Here is a 17,588-nt window from a genome sequence, read left to right as displayed (position 1 = left end):
GCGTAGCTTCCAGGTAAACACAATGAGTAAATGCCTCGTGGCCTGTTTCCAGGAAAATTCTGAATTGAAGCTGATGGCAGGAAAAAATAAACAACAAAAAGTTAATTACAACTCTTCATAACAGGATATAATAACAATAAGATATTTTATCTGTGTAGCACTTCACATGTCACATCCTGCCTGGGGCTGATTTTCATGGTTTGTGCCTCAGCTCCAATTAGGGGAAAAACAGCTGCAGCGTGCAATGATATTTTTGAGATGCCTCCCACTTTGTGGCTCTTTCCTGTTTTGACATGACATTACCCCCCCCCCCCCCCCCGTGCACAAAGTCAGATCCAGAAAGAAATGATTTTCCCCAATTTGTTGTGGAAGAACTTGACTCGCGTGCACAGATCCCTGACCTGCCCGACATCAGTGGCCGACCTCCCTGATGCTAATGTGGCTGAATGGCAAATGAGCAAATCCCTGCAGCCGGGGCTCCAAAATGTTGTGGAAAGCTTTCCCAGAAAAGTGGAGGCAGTTGTAGCAGCAGATTGAAGCCTGTGGTTTTGGAAAAAGATGTCGGAACAATCATGTAATGTTTAGGTGTACACATACTTTTGTAGTAGTGTAAAATCTACCAGATTTAAACATTCAAAAAAGATTAAACTTGGCACCTCATGGGCTAAAAATGCCATTAAAAACAACATTAATAGATTAAAAAAACAAATGAACAGAATATTTCTCATTAAAAGCAACGCTGTCTTGTGTTTTAGTTCTTCTTGTATGACGTTTTCTCCTCTTCATCCAGACGGGTTCAGGGAAGACATACACCATGGGGACGGGCTTTGATGTCAACGTCGTAGACGAGGAGCTGGGTATCATTCCCCGCGCCGTCCACCACCTCTTCAAGGGTATCGAGGAGCGCCGACAGGCCGCTCAGGAGCAGGGACGCCCCGTACCTGAGTTTAAGATCAACGCCCAGTTCCTCGAGGTACACGTCATCATATTCTCTCTCTCTCTTTAGCGTTAGGACAGGCATTTACAGAGATGTCATGGGTCAGGCTTATATTGTTGACACTGCTCGTTTAACAGGCTTTAACACCAGCGCTCCATCACTTGAAAATATCCACACTGACAATTGAACTGCAGCAGCTGTCATCGTGGGGTTAGGAGGTGTTGGGCGGGGGGGGGGCGGGGGGGGGGGATGGTGGCAGACAGGAAGAGTTAACAGGAATGATGTGAGTTGACAGTTGTGCTGGTCTATCAGACTGCGACAGCGCTCAAATTCCCAGAGAAGACCTGGAACTGGAGAGGTGGTGAAGATATATGGATACACACAGGAATCAGATACTTGGCAGATACTGATACTTTTAGACTAGAGTTGCTATCTGGTGCTGATATCTATTGTCTTTAGATCGGTCCTTTTTACATGTCCGTTAGTTTTATTTCCCCAGAATTTTCTTGTCAAGTTGCAAACTGCACTCAGCTAACTCTGTGACACTGAAACTCAAACTGTTAAAATCTTTTAGAACTGCTGTAGCTGTTGTTTTAGTGCTGCTAAACTTACAAATTAAACGACCAAACAACAGGGAGCAAATAACCTGTTCCTTTAACATACGGCACTGAAACACCTCTACAACAATCACAACAAAAGAAGTGTACCCACACGTGGAGGCACTTACTGGGGAGCAGTCGCTCTTTTCATCAAAACTAAGGAGGTGCACGCTTCAACGAGTGAAAGCACTCATCAGGGAGCAACTGAGACTTTGACTACCAACACCAGAAAAATACAGGACCAGAAAAATACAGGAAAACAAACTATAAAGGAGACCCTCACAGGCTCCTCTCCTGCTGCTGCGAGAAGATACGAGGGACATCTTTATGATATATATATATATATATATATGCTACATCATCCCAGGTCACATGTGACTTTGTTGATATTAAACACTTGACCTGCATGTGCATGAGATGGATAACATCCAGTGTTAAGCACTGCCTCTGGTGGTCAGGAAGAATGAAATAGAACTATATTTTTCTTGTGTTTTGTCTCTGTGCAGCTTTACAATGAGGAAGTTCTGGACCTGTTTGACTCTGCAAGAGACATGAAACAGAAATCTCACATCAAGATTCACGAGGACGCCACCGGAGGAATCTACACAGTGGGAGTGACCACACGGACCGTGTCCTCTGAGGCAGAGGTAAAGGAGTGTGTGTGTGTGTGTGTGTGTGTGTGTGTGTGTGTGTGTGTGTGTGTGTGTGTGGCTATTGGTGTACCCGATTACTAACCTCAGATGGGTATTTTAAACAGGCCTTGTTCAATCAAGTTTACAAATAACAGTCTTCAAATATAGAGAGGGAGGACATTGACTTATAACGCTGCATCTAAACTATTAATTCAAATTCAGTCATTCAGCAGTGAACTTTGTTGTCAGACAGCAGTATATTGGTTTCATCTTCAAGATATCACAGTTCTTAACAAAGATTTGTTTTGTTTTTATTAGTAATAATATTGTAGAGAGTTTATTTTTCTTTATGTAAAAAAAAGCAGAATCTGATGGACATGTTCTGAAAGTAAAGGACCAGTGTGTAAGATTTAGTGGCATCTAGTGTTGAGGTTGCAGAATACATCTTCCCTCCCCTTCCAAGCGCGTAGGCAAACCTACGGTGGCCGCGAATCTTGCAAAAAACACGAAAGGCCGTCTCTAGAGCCAGTGGTTTGTTTATTCTGGGCTACTGTACATGGCAGCCTCCGTGGAAGAGGACCCATGTAGATATAAAGGGTGATTATACACTAATTAAAACATGAATATTATATTCCATTTCTGCCAAGTCTGTTCCACTAGATGTCACTAAATTCTGCACACTGCAACTTTAAATATCGAAGGACTTTAAATATTTTCAGATTTATGAATGGATTTACTCTTGAATGTGAACCAGTTTGCTACCAGAAGACCTTTTTATGAATACATTTGAATTAATTTGTGTTTTAAAGATATTTGTGTTTATATGCAGCTACATCAAAGTGAATTGGACCAGTGTGTTAATCTCTAAAGCTCTCTCTCTCTCTCTCTCTCTCTCTCTCTCTCTCTCTCTCTCTCTCTCTCTCTCTCTCTCTCTCTCTCTCTCTCTCTCTCTCTCTCTGTTCAGATGATGCAGTGCCTGAAGCTGGGGGCTCTGTCTCGCACCACAGCCAGCACTCAGATGAACGTCCAGAGTTCTCGATCCCACGCCATCTTCACCATCCACCTGTGCCAAGTCCGCGTCTGTGCCTCCGACAATGTTCGTACATTATCACACTGAGCAATATCTGAAATGCCATGAACACATTAAATACATTCTGTAGAAGACTAAACTAATAAAACTCCTATCGAGACAAAAATAAAAATGAGAGCAGTCAGGTATCATTTTTTTTTGGAAACATTATTTTTGCACCAATGAATTGCTAAGTAATTGATTAAAAACACTGAGCAATGTGTATACGTCCAGTTTAAAGTAAAATATACAATATAGGAGATATTTATCAGCCAGATTCAGCTCATTGTGAGGCAAACAAAACTCACAATTATTAGTATTAAAGCATTTTTCTTAAGGCACCATACCTTGATATATGTTACTTTAGTTTGAGGTTTCATTCATTAATACTGTATTTGGAGAAGACAAACTCTTATTGGCATGTAAAAGTATCTTATCTGAGTCAAGTTTTTCCTTCATTTAAATTCTATCTGTCCCTTTTAAGTGCATAAATGTGCATTTTTAGTAATAAGATAAAAAAATATACAGTACTTACAGAGGAATTTAAAGGAAACCAAAGCATTTGATTTGCCATAACTCATTTTGTAAGTGTCATATATCTCAGATGGCAGGTATTTATAATTATATATATTATATTATTATATTACAGTGAGGACAACCCACTGGCATATTGTGCTGCTGTGTCACTAACTAGTGTTTTTTTTTTTGTCTTATTATAACTCACAGCAAGAAAATGAGACTGATAACAGGGTCAGCAACGGCAACTCTGAGATGGACGAGTACGAGACGCTGACAGCCAAGTTTCACTTTGTCGACCTGGCCGGTTCCGAGAGGCTGAAGAGAACCGGAGCGACGGGCGATCGAGCCAAAGAGGGCATCTCCATCAACTGTGGACTGGTGAGCTTCTCCCTCTAGTGATTTGTGAAGTCACTCAGTGAAGCAGGGAAGTGTTGATATTATAGAGTTTGACTGCCATCTAGTGGCCAAAGTTAATAAACATCTATTCTGCACTGAAAAAGAAGTCTAAGCAACAAGAAAAATACTGCACAGAAGGACATGCATGTGTTAATATTTCATCATTAAAGTTATAAGTGTTAGGATTTACTGCTTAAAAAGTCTTAGACATGATCTTTGCAGTTTAATCCACAGATATACAGCTTTAGACTGCAGCGCTGCGATTATAAATTGGTAGATTGAATGAAAATTTAGCTGCATTTTATGTGTGTTCTTCTTTTCTAAAAATAAACACAAATGCAAAGTATTACAAGCCTTTATTTGTAGGAATTAATGGGTTTGTTATTAGTGGATTTTGTGGATTTTTCTGTTTATTGAAAGCTTTTCAGATTATTTTGTGGGGTTTTCCAGACAGAGGAGGTTTGCATGTTAAAATTGCTGGTAAAAACAGGGAAGAGCACAGAATTTACACAAATGGATCACAAGAAAAATGTAAAGATATATTGAAATAATTTCCTTACAAATCCCCCGACTGCAAACTACAACTGTTAACCAGCCTGGAAAACTTGAGGACTTGAAATGCCCTGATTTAGTTAATGAACAAAAAGGAAAAAATTGTCTGAAATAAATTAAATATAATGTCATACCCATGCTAGGAGCCCAGGTTAGGTGACAAACATACATTGTATTTATGTTGTGACATATTTCACACTGAAATATTCTCTCCTCTCTGCTCCACCGTCTGTTCCTGAAGCTCGCTCTGGGGAATGTAATCAGTGCTTTGGGCGACCGGAGCAAACGGTCCTCACATGTGCCTTACAGAGACTCCAAACTCACCCGACTTCTACAGGACTCACTAGGAGGAAACAGGTTGGTGGGCAGATGTTCTCACTTTTATCCTCAAGTGTGATACATCGAACATAAACCCAGCCATTTCTCATAACGATATAAATACAGGAATGAATTGGAGAATAATTATCAGTAAAAATAAATGACAGTGCGAGTCTTTATCAGAATTGTGCAGCTGCACCAGACACTAAACATCCATCTCCTTCTTGTCTCAGCCAAACAGTGATGATCGCATGCATCAGCCCATCCGACCGTGACTTCATGGAGACGCTGAACACGCTGAAGTACGCCAACCGAGCCAGGAACATCAAGAACAAGGTGATGGTGAACCAGGACAAGGCCAGCCAGCAGATCAGCTCTCTGAGGACGGAGATAGCTCGACTGCAGATGGAGCTGATGGAGTACAAGACGGTGAGGAGAGAGGAAGAGTTTAAAGGGCAGGGAGAGCTGTCATGTCAGATGAGATTTACGTATATTTCATTCTCCTTCGCTGCAGGGTAAACGCATGGCGGGCGAGGACGGCGTGGAGAGCTTCAGTGACATGTTCCATGAGAACTCAATGCTGCAGACGGAGAACAGCAACCTGAGAGTGAGGGTGAAGGCCATGCAGGAGACCATCGACGCCCAGAGGGCGCGGCTCACCCAGCTGCTCAGTGACCAGGCCAACCAGGCCCTCGCCAGGGCAGGTAGGGAGGAACCTGCACACTCAAACTCTTAGATTAGTTTAGGCAAAGACTTTTTCAGCAAGATCGTGGTATTTTTTATGCTTTCGTCGTCATAACTATTACATAATGCAGTTAGAGACGATTCTTCTTTCTCTCTCTCATCTGGAACCTGTTCTGTTTCTTGTCCAGGTGAAGGAGGTACAGAGGAAATTGGCAACATGATCCAGAGTTACATCAAAGAGATTGAAGACCTCCGGTAAATATCTCTGACTGTAAATGTTTTTGAATACTGTGATTTATTTTCTTTGTTTGTTCTTCTGTCTCATTCAACCCACCGACTGATCAAGGCGCCATCACTTATTTTAAATTACTCAAATGCATGATGACTTTGAAACAAACTGATGACAGGTGTGAAATCATAAATATTTCTTATCATTTCATTTAAAAAGTCAGTTCATCCAAATTACAAAAGGACATATTTTTATCTCCAGCAGGTGAAAGCCTGGAAGGAGATCATGTGTTTGGTCGTGTGTGTGTGCATGTCCGTGTTTTATCTGTCTGCAGCTAATCTCACAGACTACTGGACCCATCAGCATAATGTTTTTTGTGCTCAGTCATGACTGTTTGCTCAAGAACCTCTGGTGGTTGCAGTGATTAACAGTTTTTAAAAACCTATTTTATAACACGATACCTTATGAGCCTTAGACTAAAGCTTAGACTTTCATCTTTTCATCAGTCCTCACCATTTTATGATATGTGTGACGTAGCAACAGGCATTTCTGGCAAGAGGCAAGGCTAAAAGTCTTATCTAGTTTGTTGCAGGCCACATTTTGGCCTTTATTGTGGCTCAAAAACTGACATCCATAGAAAAGTTTGGACTCATCTTAAACTGGAGCATCTGCAGATCAATTCTATGCCTGATATGGTATGATCCACTAAAGTTAGGCATGATACGAGATGAATAATATCCCTGTTACTGTTATTTTTGCCACCATCTTGACTGTAAGAGAGCCAGTAGGGATGGATGGTAGGAGTGAGATTCAACTCCTCGTTGTTTGGGAGGGGAGAGGGAGGTAGGGAGAGGTTTTATTTTCTGTGCTGTTACAACAAAATGTTCTAAATAAACAAAAAAATGTTTTAATTAAATAACAATGTTAAAATGTAGAAATTTGGAGTTATCATCCGGTTTATTGTTTCCTTATTAAGTTTATACAGTTAAGTGAACCCAGGAAGCTCAGTTACAATACCATTATAATATTCTATCTTAAAGAAAACTGAGACTATACTATACAAAAAAAACTTTATTCAAAACTTTATGTTATGACCAGCTCGAGGGCCACAACAAAGGAGGGAGACGCACACTGAACTTAGCACTAAACAAACTGAAATGTATTAATGCAAGAAACAATAATAAATGCAATAAAGTGTGAAAGTCAGTGATGTTTGAAAGTGTATGAATGCAGTGGCTGATGTGAGGCGTGTTCACTGTTTTCTGACATTTTGACCAAACAACTAATCAGTTAATGGAGTTAATTGCAGCTCTAGTGAGTGTGGAAGGAAGGCACAGAAGGCCTGGAAATAATACAAAGATGGAAAATAAGTTTTTGGAATATACTCTTGGATATCTCCCTAAGACTTGCCACACTGAACACAAAAAAATACTTTCAAAGCATTCAACGTATATCCTGTTTACTCTGAGTCTGATATCTGTGTCTCTGGATTTTCTCCTCAGAGCCAAACTCCTGGAGAGCGAGGCCGTGAACGAGAACCTGAGGAAGAATCTGTCCCGCGCCTCCAACCGTCAGTCGTTCTACGGAGGACCCGGGTCCTTCTCCACGCCGCTGCTGGCCCCCGAGAAAGAGACCTCCGACATCATCGAGCTCGCCAAGAAAGACCTGGAGAAACTGAAGAAACGAGAAAAAAAGAAAAAGAAAAGGTATAACGAGAGTGTTGTAGACGACCTGGATTATTTGTCATGGACCAAACATTTGATCTAGGATTGGCTGTTATGTGTTGTTGCATATTTAGCAGCTTTAGTGCTCGCATCTGAATAAGTTTCAGACTGGATCAGCACTTCTTTTTATCCCAAAGCTTGCCTTTTTTTTATGCTTTTATTGTTGTAGACTTTAATTAGAAACAATTTAACATTCGGGACAATAGGAACATGCAAATTAAAAGGCTTGTAGTCACGATTTGTACACCGAGTGCAGACGTTTTTTATTGAGTATATTTGTAGATGTGAAAAAAAATCAGGCAATCATTTGAAATGTGTTTAATGGAGATCAAAGTTATTTTGATAGACACAAGAATTCAACCGCAAGGAATAATTCCTGATGAGAAATCTACAACAGCATGAACAGCTGATCAAAGGCTCCAGGTTGGAAATGGTCAGAGATGTGCTGAAGTGGCACTTTTAAGGGGGATAAAAGATGGGATTTTACAGTGCAGAGCTTCCTCTGACCATTCTTCCCTCCATTCTTCCTTCCTCCGTTCATCTCTTGCTCCCTTCTCTCGTTTGACCCTTCACCCCTCCCTGAAGACTCCAGCAGCTGTTGGAGGAGAGAGAGAGGGAGGAAAGGCAGGAGGTGGTGGAAGAGGTTGAGGACGCCAGGTTTGTCAGAGCTTCCACCCTCCTGTTGCCATTCCCCATCCTTTGCTTCCCCTAATGCACCTTTATTTTTTTTATTAATTTGTTTATTTTCAGCAGGTTTCCCCCCACCTGGAGTGAAACAGTCTGATATAGCTGCTCTTTACTGCCATAAAAATCATTATAATACATTAGAATATGCCTTTTAAATCTTTCTTTTAGAGCTGTGTGTTCCCCTTAACTCTTCCATTGACTCATCATGCTACAACCCTGCTTTCTACTGCATCTTTTTTTTGTTTTGTTTTTTCTGACTTTGTAATAAATATTCAAGACAGCTTGTAACTAGAAAGTGATTCATGGTTCATAACACTCCAGCATAGTGTATGAAAACATTCAGATTATTATTGTTAAAGGTTTGAAACTTCCTTAAATGGTTTGAAAGTGTTGATCTCACTGGTAGAATATGATCCTCTTTCATTTATGACAGACTGTATTAATCAGCATTTGTGTAAAATGCATTAATACAATGTAACGTTGGATGATCAACACCTTTTTTTTCTTTTCTGTTCATTAATCTTTATTTTTTTTCAGTCAGCCTAGTCAGATGGTTTTGTGTAAAACACAACCTAAAACATCACTAACCCTCTATGATTGGATAAAATATTTATCCAACAGATTTGCTTCATAGATTTGGTTCAAAAATATCTTTTTTTTTCTTTTTTCTATTGTTTTTTATTGCTTTGCAAATTCCCTCCATGCTTTCTCTTTTGTTTTCTTGCTTTTGCTAGACTGATGAGATTCCTCTCTCCTTTGTTAAACAAACACACTGTCTTTTTCACAAACAAGCTCGTGAGCAACACAAATGTGGTGCCACAATCTCTGTATTCAACTTTATAGACTCTCTCTGCATCTATTACAGTACACGCAAACAACATTATCTTTATAATAAAACATATACATCGTCTACAAATATATCACAGTAAACTGAACACCAAGTAGTTTCATCAAGTTCATCAAAAAGCTTATTTGCCTAAAAGACAGTGGAATCATGTAATGACAACTGTGCTTTGTATGTGTCATTTAAAAAAAATTGTGCAGATCCAACTAAAAGAATGAAAAAATGTCCTTATTACCCACAGATGGTTTTTGCAGTAGAAATATGATGTGTTACAGTACCTGTGAAGATGCACATGCGATCCACGTGCATGTGTTCTGCTCAGGAAATATTCATGTGTTCCTTTTTAACATGGTGACAAGTGACGGCTGATAGATGACGTCTTTGACTCTCATCCGTTTCTGAATCTTTCAGCGCCAGCAAGGAGGAAGTTCCTGACAACGAGCAAGAAAAGGGCACCGAGAAGGAAATGGCCGAGCGAGTCAACGAGGACGCAGAGATGGTGAGATTGACCGTATCTTGTTTCATACGTACACTGACTCAACACTGAAAATCATTTAAAAGCTTGTTAACCCTTTATGTTACTGGTCTTAGGAGATTTCCTGGAAATAACAATGTAATTTGGTACAAATTATAGAGAAATGAGGAATTTCTTTGGAATTAATTTAAACCAAGGTTAATATTCCTTCATTATGCATTTATATTTTGAAACTGTTGTTTAGATATGATGAGTTTTGTTCTTGCCTTTGGACAAATTTATTATTTATGATTTAAATTTACTAAGTTTACCAGCTGAACACTATTTTTCTTATAAATCCCAAATTACATTTCCATTCCAGGAAATTCCTGAAAAGTAAAGACCTGTAAATTAAAGCTTTACCTAAAGCTCCATCATATATTGAATTGTTTGTGATATCTTGTAGGAGGTCCAAGAGGGCAGCGACCACGAGGAGGCAGAAGAAGACGAGGAGGAGGAGGAAGAGGAGATGGATGTAGAGGAGAGCTCTGACGATTCCGACTCTGAGTCGGATGAAAAAGGTTCGAGGAGCCGCGTCTGCTCTCTTCTCTCTCTGACTCACTCATGCACTCGTTTAGCAGCCTGCAGATCCACCACATGTGGGAGCTGTTCAGTCACTGTCGGCCCAGTTTTACACAGCACATCCCTGCCTGTAGAGATGACAACTTGTGACTGTATTGCTTAAGATGCATGTAAGATGCAAGAATACTTCCTAAGAGTCAAAGAAGGGGGTGTAACATGAGACAAAGGAGCAGCTGGATTGGGGGGGTGGTCTGGATACGATGGTCCTATCAGTGATGTAGATCCCCAAGGTGGTCTGAAGTCAGTCATGGAGGTGGAGGAGCACGGTGCTATTTGCATAGGAGGATTTAACTGATAAGACTGTTACAGATTAATACATCCTTGGTGACAGATCACTGGGTGCTGTTGGTGGAAACGACCTAAACGTTGATTCAAGACTGAAATAAAAGGACGTAAACACTTTGTGCTACCTGAGAATTGTTAACTGTTAAATTGCAACAGAGCAGGGGCAGTTCACACAGATTGCATTCAATCTGAGAATTATATAGTACAACACGCTCAACTCACAATCAAAAAAGGCTGGTGCTGAATCCTTGAAATATTAAAATTGAATAAAGAAGGGAATTAGGACAGCACACCTTACATGAAGAATCTGTTACATGATTGAGGTGTTTGCATTTCATTTCATTTTGTTTCATTTTATTTGATTCATCTAGTTTATTAGTTTGGTGTATTTTATGTTCTTTTGTTTGTTTTTTGTTTGTCTCCTGATGAGCTGGACATAAGTACATTTTTATTTCAATTTATTATTTTGTTATTATGATGACTCATATGTGTAGCTCTCTCTGCCGGGATGAACTTGTCGTGTCAGTTGTGGATGTCTATAATTAAGTCCACCTGTTTTGGATTGTGTTGATCACCAGTATACACGCTGAGGAACGGCGCCTGGCCCGAAACGTCCGTTTGGCAATTCAAATTAAAATCAGTCCTAATTCCCTTCTTTATTCAGTCTGAAGAAACAACCATCAACTCATGTTTATAGAGCATTTGTGCCTGATAATGAGAGAAAAGCATTCTTTAAGTAAGAAAGGGTGCTCTTACACCAGAAACAAGAAATACTGCAGGTTTGTGACTGCGGTGTCACTGCGAATGTGAACTTTTTATCTGATTTGATTCTGTGTCCGACAGAGAACTTCCAGGCAGATCTGGCCAACATCACCTGTGAGATCGCCATCAAGCAGAAGCTGATCGACGAGCTGGAGAACAGCCAGCGGCGCCTGCACACGCTCAAACAGCAGTACGAACAGAAGCTGATGATGCTGCAGTGCAAGATCAGGGACACCCAGCTGGAGAGGGACCGTGTCCTCCAGAACATGAGTAAGTCATGGATGGTGTTCGCCAGCAGGGGGAGTCATGTATCTCTCAGTGGAAAGAACAGACTGTACATAATTATTCTACTTATGGTGAGACAGTTTGGACAAAAACATCCACCGAAAGGCATACGTGGGCTTGGTTTTTAATGTCTGTGCCTTTGATCAGTTTATTTCAGTCTCAAAGTGAAGTCTATTTGACTTCCTGCTCGTCATACCTGTATTTATAAGAGTTTATATTCCACCCTGCACGTTTGATCCCTGCTGCTGAACAATCCAAACTTTATGTACTTCAGAAAATCATTTAAAGTCACTTGTGAATTCTTTCTACCAGCAGCCAAATAATGACAGCTACATGTAAGTCTATCATCATAATGGATCAAAGCTGAGAGATTTTTAAAAGCATGGAGGAGTTTTGAGCTTCTCTAAATTAGAAAATAACTGAAGATCAAGGACTGTATTAACCGTGACAGAAGATATTTTATTATTTCTTTACCGTGTGATGCTTCTTACTGCAATATTGAATACTGGTTCTTTTTTTAAAAGACCGTCTCTCCATCATTTTTATGTTGCATATGTATTTTCAGGCTCTGTGGAAAGTGGCACCGAGGACAAAGCTCGCAAGATCAAGACTGAATACGAGAAGAAGCTGAGCATCATGAACAAGGAGCTTCAGAAGCTCCAGTCTGCTCAGAGGGAGCACGCCCGCCTGCTGAAGAATCAATCACAGTACGAGAGACAGCTGAAAAAACTTCAGATGGACGTGGCGGAAATGAAAAAGACGAAGGTATATTTGGAAACACTGTAGACCTCTTCTTGTGAATGCAGTTACTCTCTTAAGGCCTATTCTGTTATTTTTAAGTAAATATGGAGGACAAGAGAATAAATGTGTCATACTATAAATCAAAAAGATCTCATAAATCTTATGGAACATTGGCGAGATAATAATGGCTTTTGATGCTACAACTTTATTATATACGTGTATTTGATATGAACGTATTGTCTGTTTAATCTGATCATCTCAGGTTCGTCTCATGAAGCAGATGAAGGAGCAGCAGGAGAAGAACAGGATGAACGAGTCTCGCAGAAACAGAGAAATCGCTACCTTGAAGAAAGACCAGCGCAAGCAAGAGGTTAGTGACGGGGACGTGCTCTGTACCCGCTTCACTAATCCACTAATTACATCTCCTCCATCAATCTGGGCCCAGTGTTTCAGTCCCTTTTATTTTAACTAATGTTGTTGATACTGTAATTGTGTTTACATCTTCAGCACCAACTGAAGTTACTGGAGGCTCAGAAAAGGCAGCAGGAGCTTATTCTGAGAAGAAAGACTGAAGAGGTGAGCAACTTCTGCACACATTCCTGACATTTACCAACAGAAAAGGTGCATCATCATCATCATTTTGGGTTGTATTTTGTTGTGTTGTTGTTGTTTATTCATGGTTGTGATTGAGATGCAAAAAAAAATCAAGGTATTTAAATCCTCCCCTGGACCCTCATAGGTCCTGCTAACTCACTAGTTTCACTTTATGCCTGTAAAGGTTTATGAATTATATGTATGTAGAAATGCTTGTAGTGTTCACCTATTTTCTGTTTGCCGTGTGTTTGTCAGGTAACAGCTCTGAGGAGGCAGGTCAGGCCCACCTCAGGGAAGATCATCAGGAAACTCCCAGACCTGAGCCAGGACTCTCCTCACCGTCCTCCCTCGGGACGCATGTACTCCTCCGGCAACGCTGCTCCGAACGGCACTCGGTGAGTTTGTGTGTGCGCAGGTGTTTTTTTTGGACGCACATTCATTTAGTTCCCAGAGAGACAGATGAGGAAAGCTGCTAAATATAGATATTTTTGGAGTGAAAATAGGCCAGGTTTTATCCTTACAACAAATACTGTATGTGGAAGTAAGCAATACACTGAACACCTGCTGCATCATAGTAAGTGATCCTGGAAGAAACATCCATTAATTCACTTAAAGTGTAACATAAAACTGAGTTTTTTCCATTATTATGATGGATTTAATTACATAATTCTGCACCGGCTCTGGAACAGGTTTATGAGTTTATTTACAACATCCCTGAATGTGCATATATTGTAAAAGTGTTCAATACATTCAGTCAATCAAATACTATAATTGACTGACGCTCTGTGTGTGTGTGTGTGTGTGTGTGTGTGTGTGTGCAGGTCTTCCTACAGGCGTACAGTAGGAATTTACTCCACCAGAATCGCCCGTAATAAATGGCAGACTCTCGAACGACGGATAACCGACGTCATCATGCAGAGGATGACCATCTCCAACATGGAGGCTGACATGAACCGCCTCCTCAAGGTAAAATCCTCCAGCAGCACCTGTAAAGTTGTATTATATGGTTTTACAGATGTTGGTTGCAACGGTCCAGGAGGGTTGAATAATTCGACTAGCTGGGAATCATCTCCAACATCAGTACTGTTCCAGCAAGTAACACTGAACCATCACCCTACTTTAAAAGAGCTTCAGTGGTCAACAGTCAAAGACTTGTTGGACTTTGCATCTGTGAGGTTGTAATGAATGTAACTCTATAAATGACACTTAGCTTACAGTAACAAACTTTCTGTACAGTTGAGTTTTCCTGGTGAGCCCAGCTGTAAGTGCATAAGTCAGCGTTTGTTATTGTGCCCTAAATTCTCTGCTGAATCAAAATAGTCTAGAATAAGAAAGTTGTCTAGTGTTTCTAGTTGTCACTGTGGACAGAAACTTCAGTTGATTTGTGCTTTTTGGGGCCAGATAGATTCATCACAAGCTGTGTAGACACTAAGAAGTGAAAGGTTATCAAATCCTGACCTTTAAGGGAGTCGCAATTACTGCTACATCATCTTGTTGTTGCATGATTCATCATCATCATCATCATCATCATCATCAGTGGGTTGTAAAAACAACCTCAGGGTTTCCGCCAGTAAAGTCGTTAGTCCCGGCGGGGGGGTGGGGAGGTGAGACGCAGTGAGACGTCTGTCCTCCCTCCTGCTCTCTGCTGTAAACACACGTAGCTGTCAGCGAGCAGCTGCTCTCATGTCTCCCCGGGCCTCGGTGCTTGTTTTCGGCAGAAACTCTCCTGCTCTCCGCCTGCTCAGGCTGATCTCGGATGGTAGGCAGGTCGCTCCGGTAGAGGCAGCCTCATCGTCACACACACACACGCTCTCTCTCTCTCTCTCGTGCGCCGCACACTCATTACGCACTGAGCTGTTCCATAAAGGAGCGATGCTGCTTGTGTAACACATTTGAGTTCACAAAACATCTTAAAATACTTTTTTTTTTTTTTTTTAAATCCACGTTGCCACCGGGCTTTGTGGAAACCCTGAACCCGTCGTAACCTGTATGAGTGAATCTGCTACTTCCTGCTTCTCATTTTTCAAAATGATCTAAAGCACTGCTTTCTCTGCGTTTTCCGTTTTTGTGCTGCTGCAACATTTATAACAACAATCAGAGATTATTCCACAGATACATCTGTCAAAACCTACATCTGCGGTCTAACAAATCAATATATAATAATTTCCTGTCCTCTCTGCCTTTTTAAAGCAACGGGAGGAGCTGACTAAGCGTAAGGAGAAGGTCATCAGGAAGAGGGAACGGCTGGACAGAGAAGGACCAGAAGCAGAGAAGGCGATGCTTCCCCTGAACGAGGAAGTGGACGCATTAACAGCCAACATTGACTACATTAATGACAGCATCGCAGACTGTCAGGCCAACATCATGCAGATGGAGGAGACAAAGGTGAGGAAAGCCGGATGACTTTGGGGATTGGTAGCCTAAAGGTTAAGCTGTACTGGCTTGCTGACGTGCATGTGTTCAGTTAAATGGATAGAGAAAAGTTGGAGAGCATTTAGGAAGTTATATGAATTATCCTTCACCGTGTTTTGTTTCCAGGAGGACGGCGACACAGTGGACGTCTCTGCTGTGATTAGTTCCTGCACCCTGGCAGAGGCTCGTTTCCTGCTGGATCACTTCATGTCAATGGCTATAAACAAGGTACCAGCACTGATAATGACAAGATGTCTATCAGGAAAAAACGTTCTTTTTCATAGCTATTTTCATTTTAGAATATATTCATATATTTTACTTTTTTATTGCATATTTTACTTTGTATTGTACTTGTATTTTTTTCTCTTACTTTATATATAGGCAGTTGTATATTTTGATTGTTATGCACCACAACACCAAGGCAAATTCCTTGCATGTGCAAACCTACTTGTTTCTGATTCTGGTTCTGACGTTCAGATCAATCCTTTAAGGTCCCATGAAACTGCATTTTTGGGGTTCAGCAGAGGGATTGCTGAAAAAAAAATGTGTTGGCCTTATTGATAGAGGTTTTTTCACTTGTGCAGGAAGGTTTTATTATATTTATAGGCTCCATTTAATGTAGTCTTTAAAGTTAGTTAATTGCAATAAGTACAAAAAATATCAGCTTCAAATAAAATCAATCATGTATATGTAGTTATGAAGGCAAAGTAAAGTTTCATATTGTAATATATGTCATTATGATATCTAGACTGCTGCATACTGTATGAAATCTGTATGAGTGAGAACAAATACTCTGCTGTCTGATGTCTTCAGGGTCTGCAGGCGGCCCAGAAGGAGTCTCAGGTGAAGGTGATGGAGGGCCGGCTGAAGCAGACGGAGATCACCAGCGCCACACAGAACCAGCTGCTCTTTCACATGCTGAAGGAGAAGGCAGAGTTCAACCCGGAGCTGGACGCCCTGCTGGGAAACGCTCTGCAAGGTAACGACAGCGTCTGTATGTGCTGAGACCAGCAGTGGAGATGAGGACCCAAAACACGGACCAGACCCTTCTGGTTTAACCCGGCCCACCTCCTGAAAGAGTCTTTAATATTACGTCAAGTTTGAATTTGAACTGAAACTTCTGATTTAATCCAGGGATGATGATGATGATGATGATGATGATGATGATTTCTCAACGTTGTCATGAATTAATTCTGTGAAAAGAGTAAATCTAAATATCTGGCCTCTCAGGAAGTGGACTGGGTTACTGGTCAGTTGCATGATTGGGCCTGTTGAGAGACTCTTTGCCTGTCGCCTGCTGCTGAATATAAGCTGGCCTAAAAACTTTTAAATGTCTGCTACTAAGATCATATTTGACCAAATTTCCTAAAACATAAATCCCTATAAATGTGTGAAAACCTCCGATTACAGAACTACCTAATTTTACAACCATTAGATTCTTTAGTATTGTAAATGGTGTGTATTGTTGCCAGCCTCTGTTCAGTAGGATGTTCTGTTTACAGTAGTTGCACTTTATTATTTTTTTTTGTTTTTTAGAATTTCGGGGGACTGTGGTTTTGATTTGTGCATTGCCTTTTTTCTGTTCCCCCACGTTTTCCTTTTCTTTTTTTGTTTTTTTTTTATGTTTTTACAGAGCTAGGTAACATCCCGGCTGGTAAGTGAAACCATCTTAGACTCATATCTGTGTTATGAATGCATGGTTCCTTCCCTTTGCACTTTGAAACTAACTAAACATAACATGAACAGGTGCATGAGGTGCAATGCAACCAGGCTTCCCTCCATCTGTCTGTTGATTCCCCCCGTTGCCCCTCATCTGGAGACACTTTTCCTCCTCCTCCTCCTCCTCCTCGTCCTCCTCCTCGCAGCTCACCATGTGCTACAGCCTCCATGCTTTAGCACCCTGCTAATCCCAGACCCTTCCAGAGGAACCATACAAACGTGGATAACGTGACTCTGATAGTCCCTGTAGGTCAGCTGACCCCCACAGGAGCAACAGACTAATTATTCCTCACACTTTACAACCTTTACGTCTCATGTTGGGTCTTTTGCCTTCACCTGAACCCACCCACACACCTCTTTTTATAACCCTTCCCCACCTGGCCGCTCTCTGACCTCTGACCTCTCACCTTTTCAATCCATCTGAACCCATTGAGCTACGTGAGGACCGAGTTTCTGTTGTCGATGAAACGGCATGGCGCTGCGCTGACATCGCCCTCATCTGCT

At 41.0% G+C, this 17,588-nt stretch overlaps 1 protein-coding gene across 5 annotated transcripts in view; it reads left to right on the top strand.

The window, feature by feature from the left end:
* The window catches only part of kif21a (kinesin family member 21A), a 67,282-nt gene that overhangs the window by 30,851 nt on the left and 18,843 nt on the right, over nt 1–17,588 (top strand). For 4 of the 5 annotated variants that reach the window (XM_044357897.1, XM_044357896.1, XM_044357901.1 and 1 more), the window contains exons 3-23: nt 791–973; nt 2,043–2,183; nt 3,133–3,264; nt 3,964–4,134; nt 4,946–5,061; nt 5,256–5,451; nt 5,537–5,726; nt 5,895–5,961; nt 7,438–7,641; nt 9,602–9,689; nt 10,111–10,225; nt 11,415–11,603; nt 12,184–12,383; nt 12,622–12,729; nt 12,867–12,935; nt 13,209–13,348; nt 13,775–13,919; nt 15,144–15,338; nt 15,492–15,593; nt 16,179–16,344; nt 16,999–17,019. In XM_044357897.1, the coding sequence (XP_044213832.1) occupies nt 791–973; nt 2,043–2,183; nt 3,133–3,264; nt 3,964–4,134; nt 4,946–5,061; nt 5,256–5,451; nt 5,537–5,726; nt 5,895–5,961; nt 7,438–7,641; nt 9,602–9,689; nt 10,111–10,225; nt 11,415–11,603; nt 12,184–12,383; nt 12,622–12,729; nt 12,867–12,935; nt 13,209–13,348; nt 13,775–13,919; nt 15,144–15,338; nt 15,492–15,593; nt 16,179–16,344; nt 16,999–17,019 (2,938 nt within the window). The remainder of the gene's footprint in view (nt 1–790; nt 974–2,042; nt 2,184–3,132; nt 3,265–3,963; nt 4,135–4,945; nt 5,062–5,255; nt 5,452–5,536; nt 5,727–5,894; nt 5,962–7,437; nt 7,642–9,601; nt 9,690–10,110; nt 10,226–11,414; nt 11,604–12,183; nt 12,384–12,621; nt 12,730–12,866; nt 12,936–13,208; nt 13,349–13,774; nt 13,920–15,143; nt 15,339–15,491; nt 15,594–16,178; nt 16,345–16,998; nt 17,020–17,588) is intronic. The other variant, XM_044357898.1, reaches the window with a different exon arrangement.

The sequence above is a fragment of the Thunnus albacares genome, chromosome 7, assembly GCF_914725855.1.
Source record: "Thunnus albacares chromosome 7, fThuAlb1.1, whole genome shotgun sequence".
Taxonomy (NCBI): Eukaryota; Metazoa; Chordata; class Actinopteri; order Scombriformes; family Scombridae; genus Thunnus; species Thunnus albacares.
The sequence above is the reverse complement of the archived record's forward strand: the minus strand, read 5'-3'. Positions and strand labels throughout refer to the sequence as shown.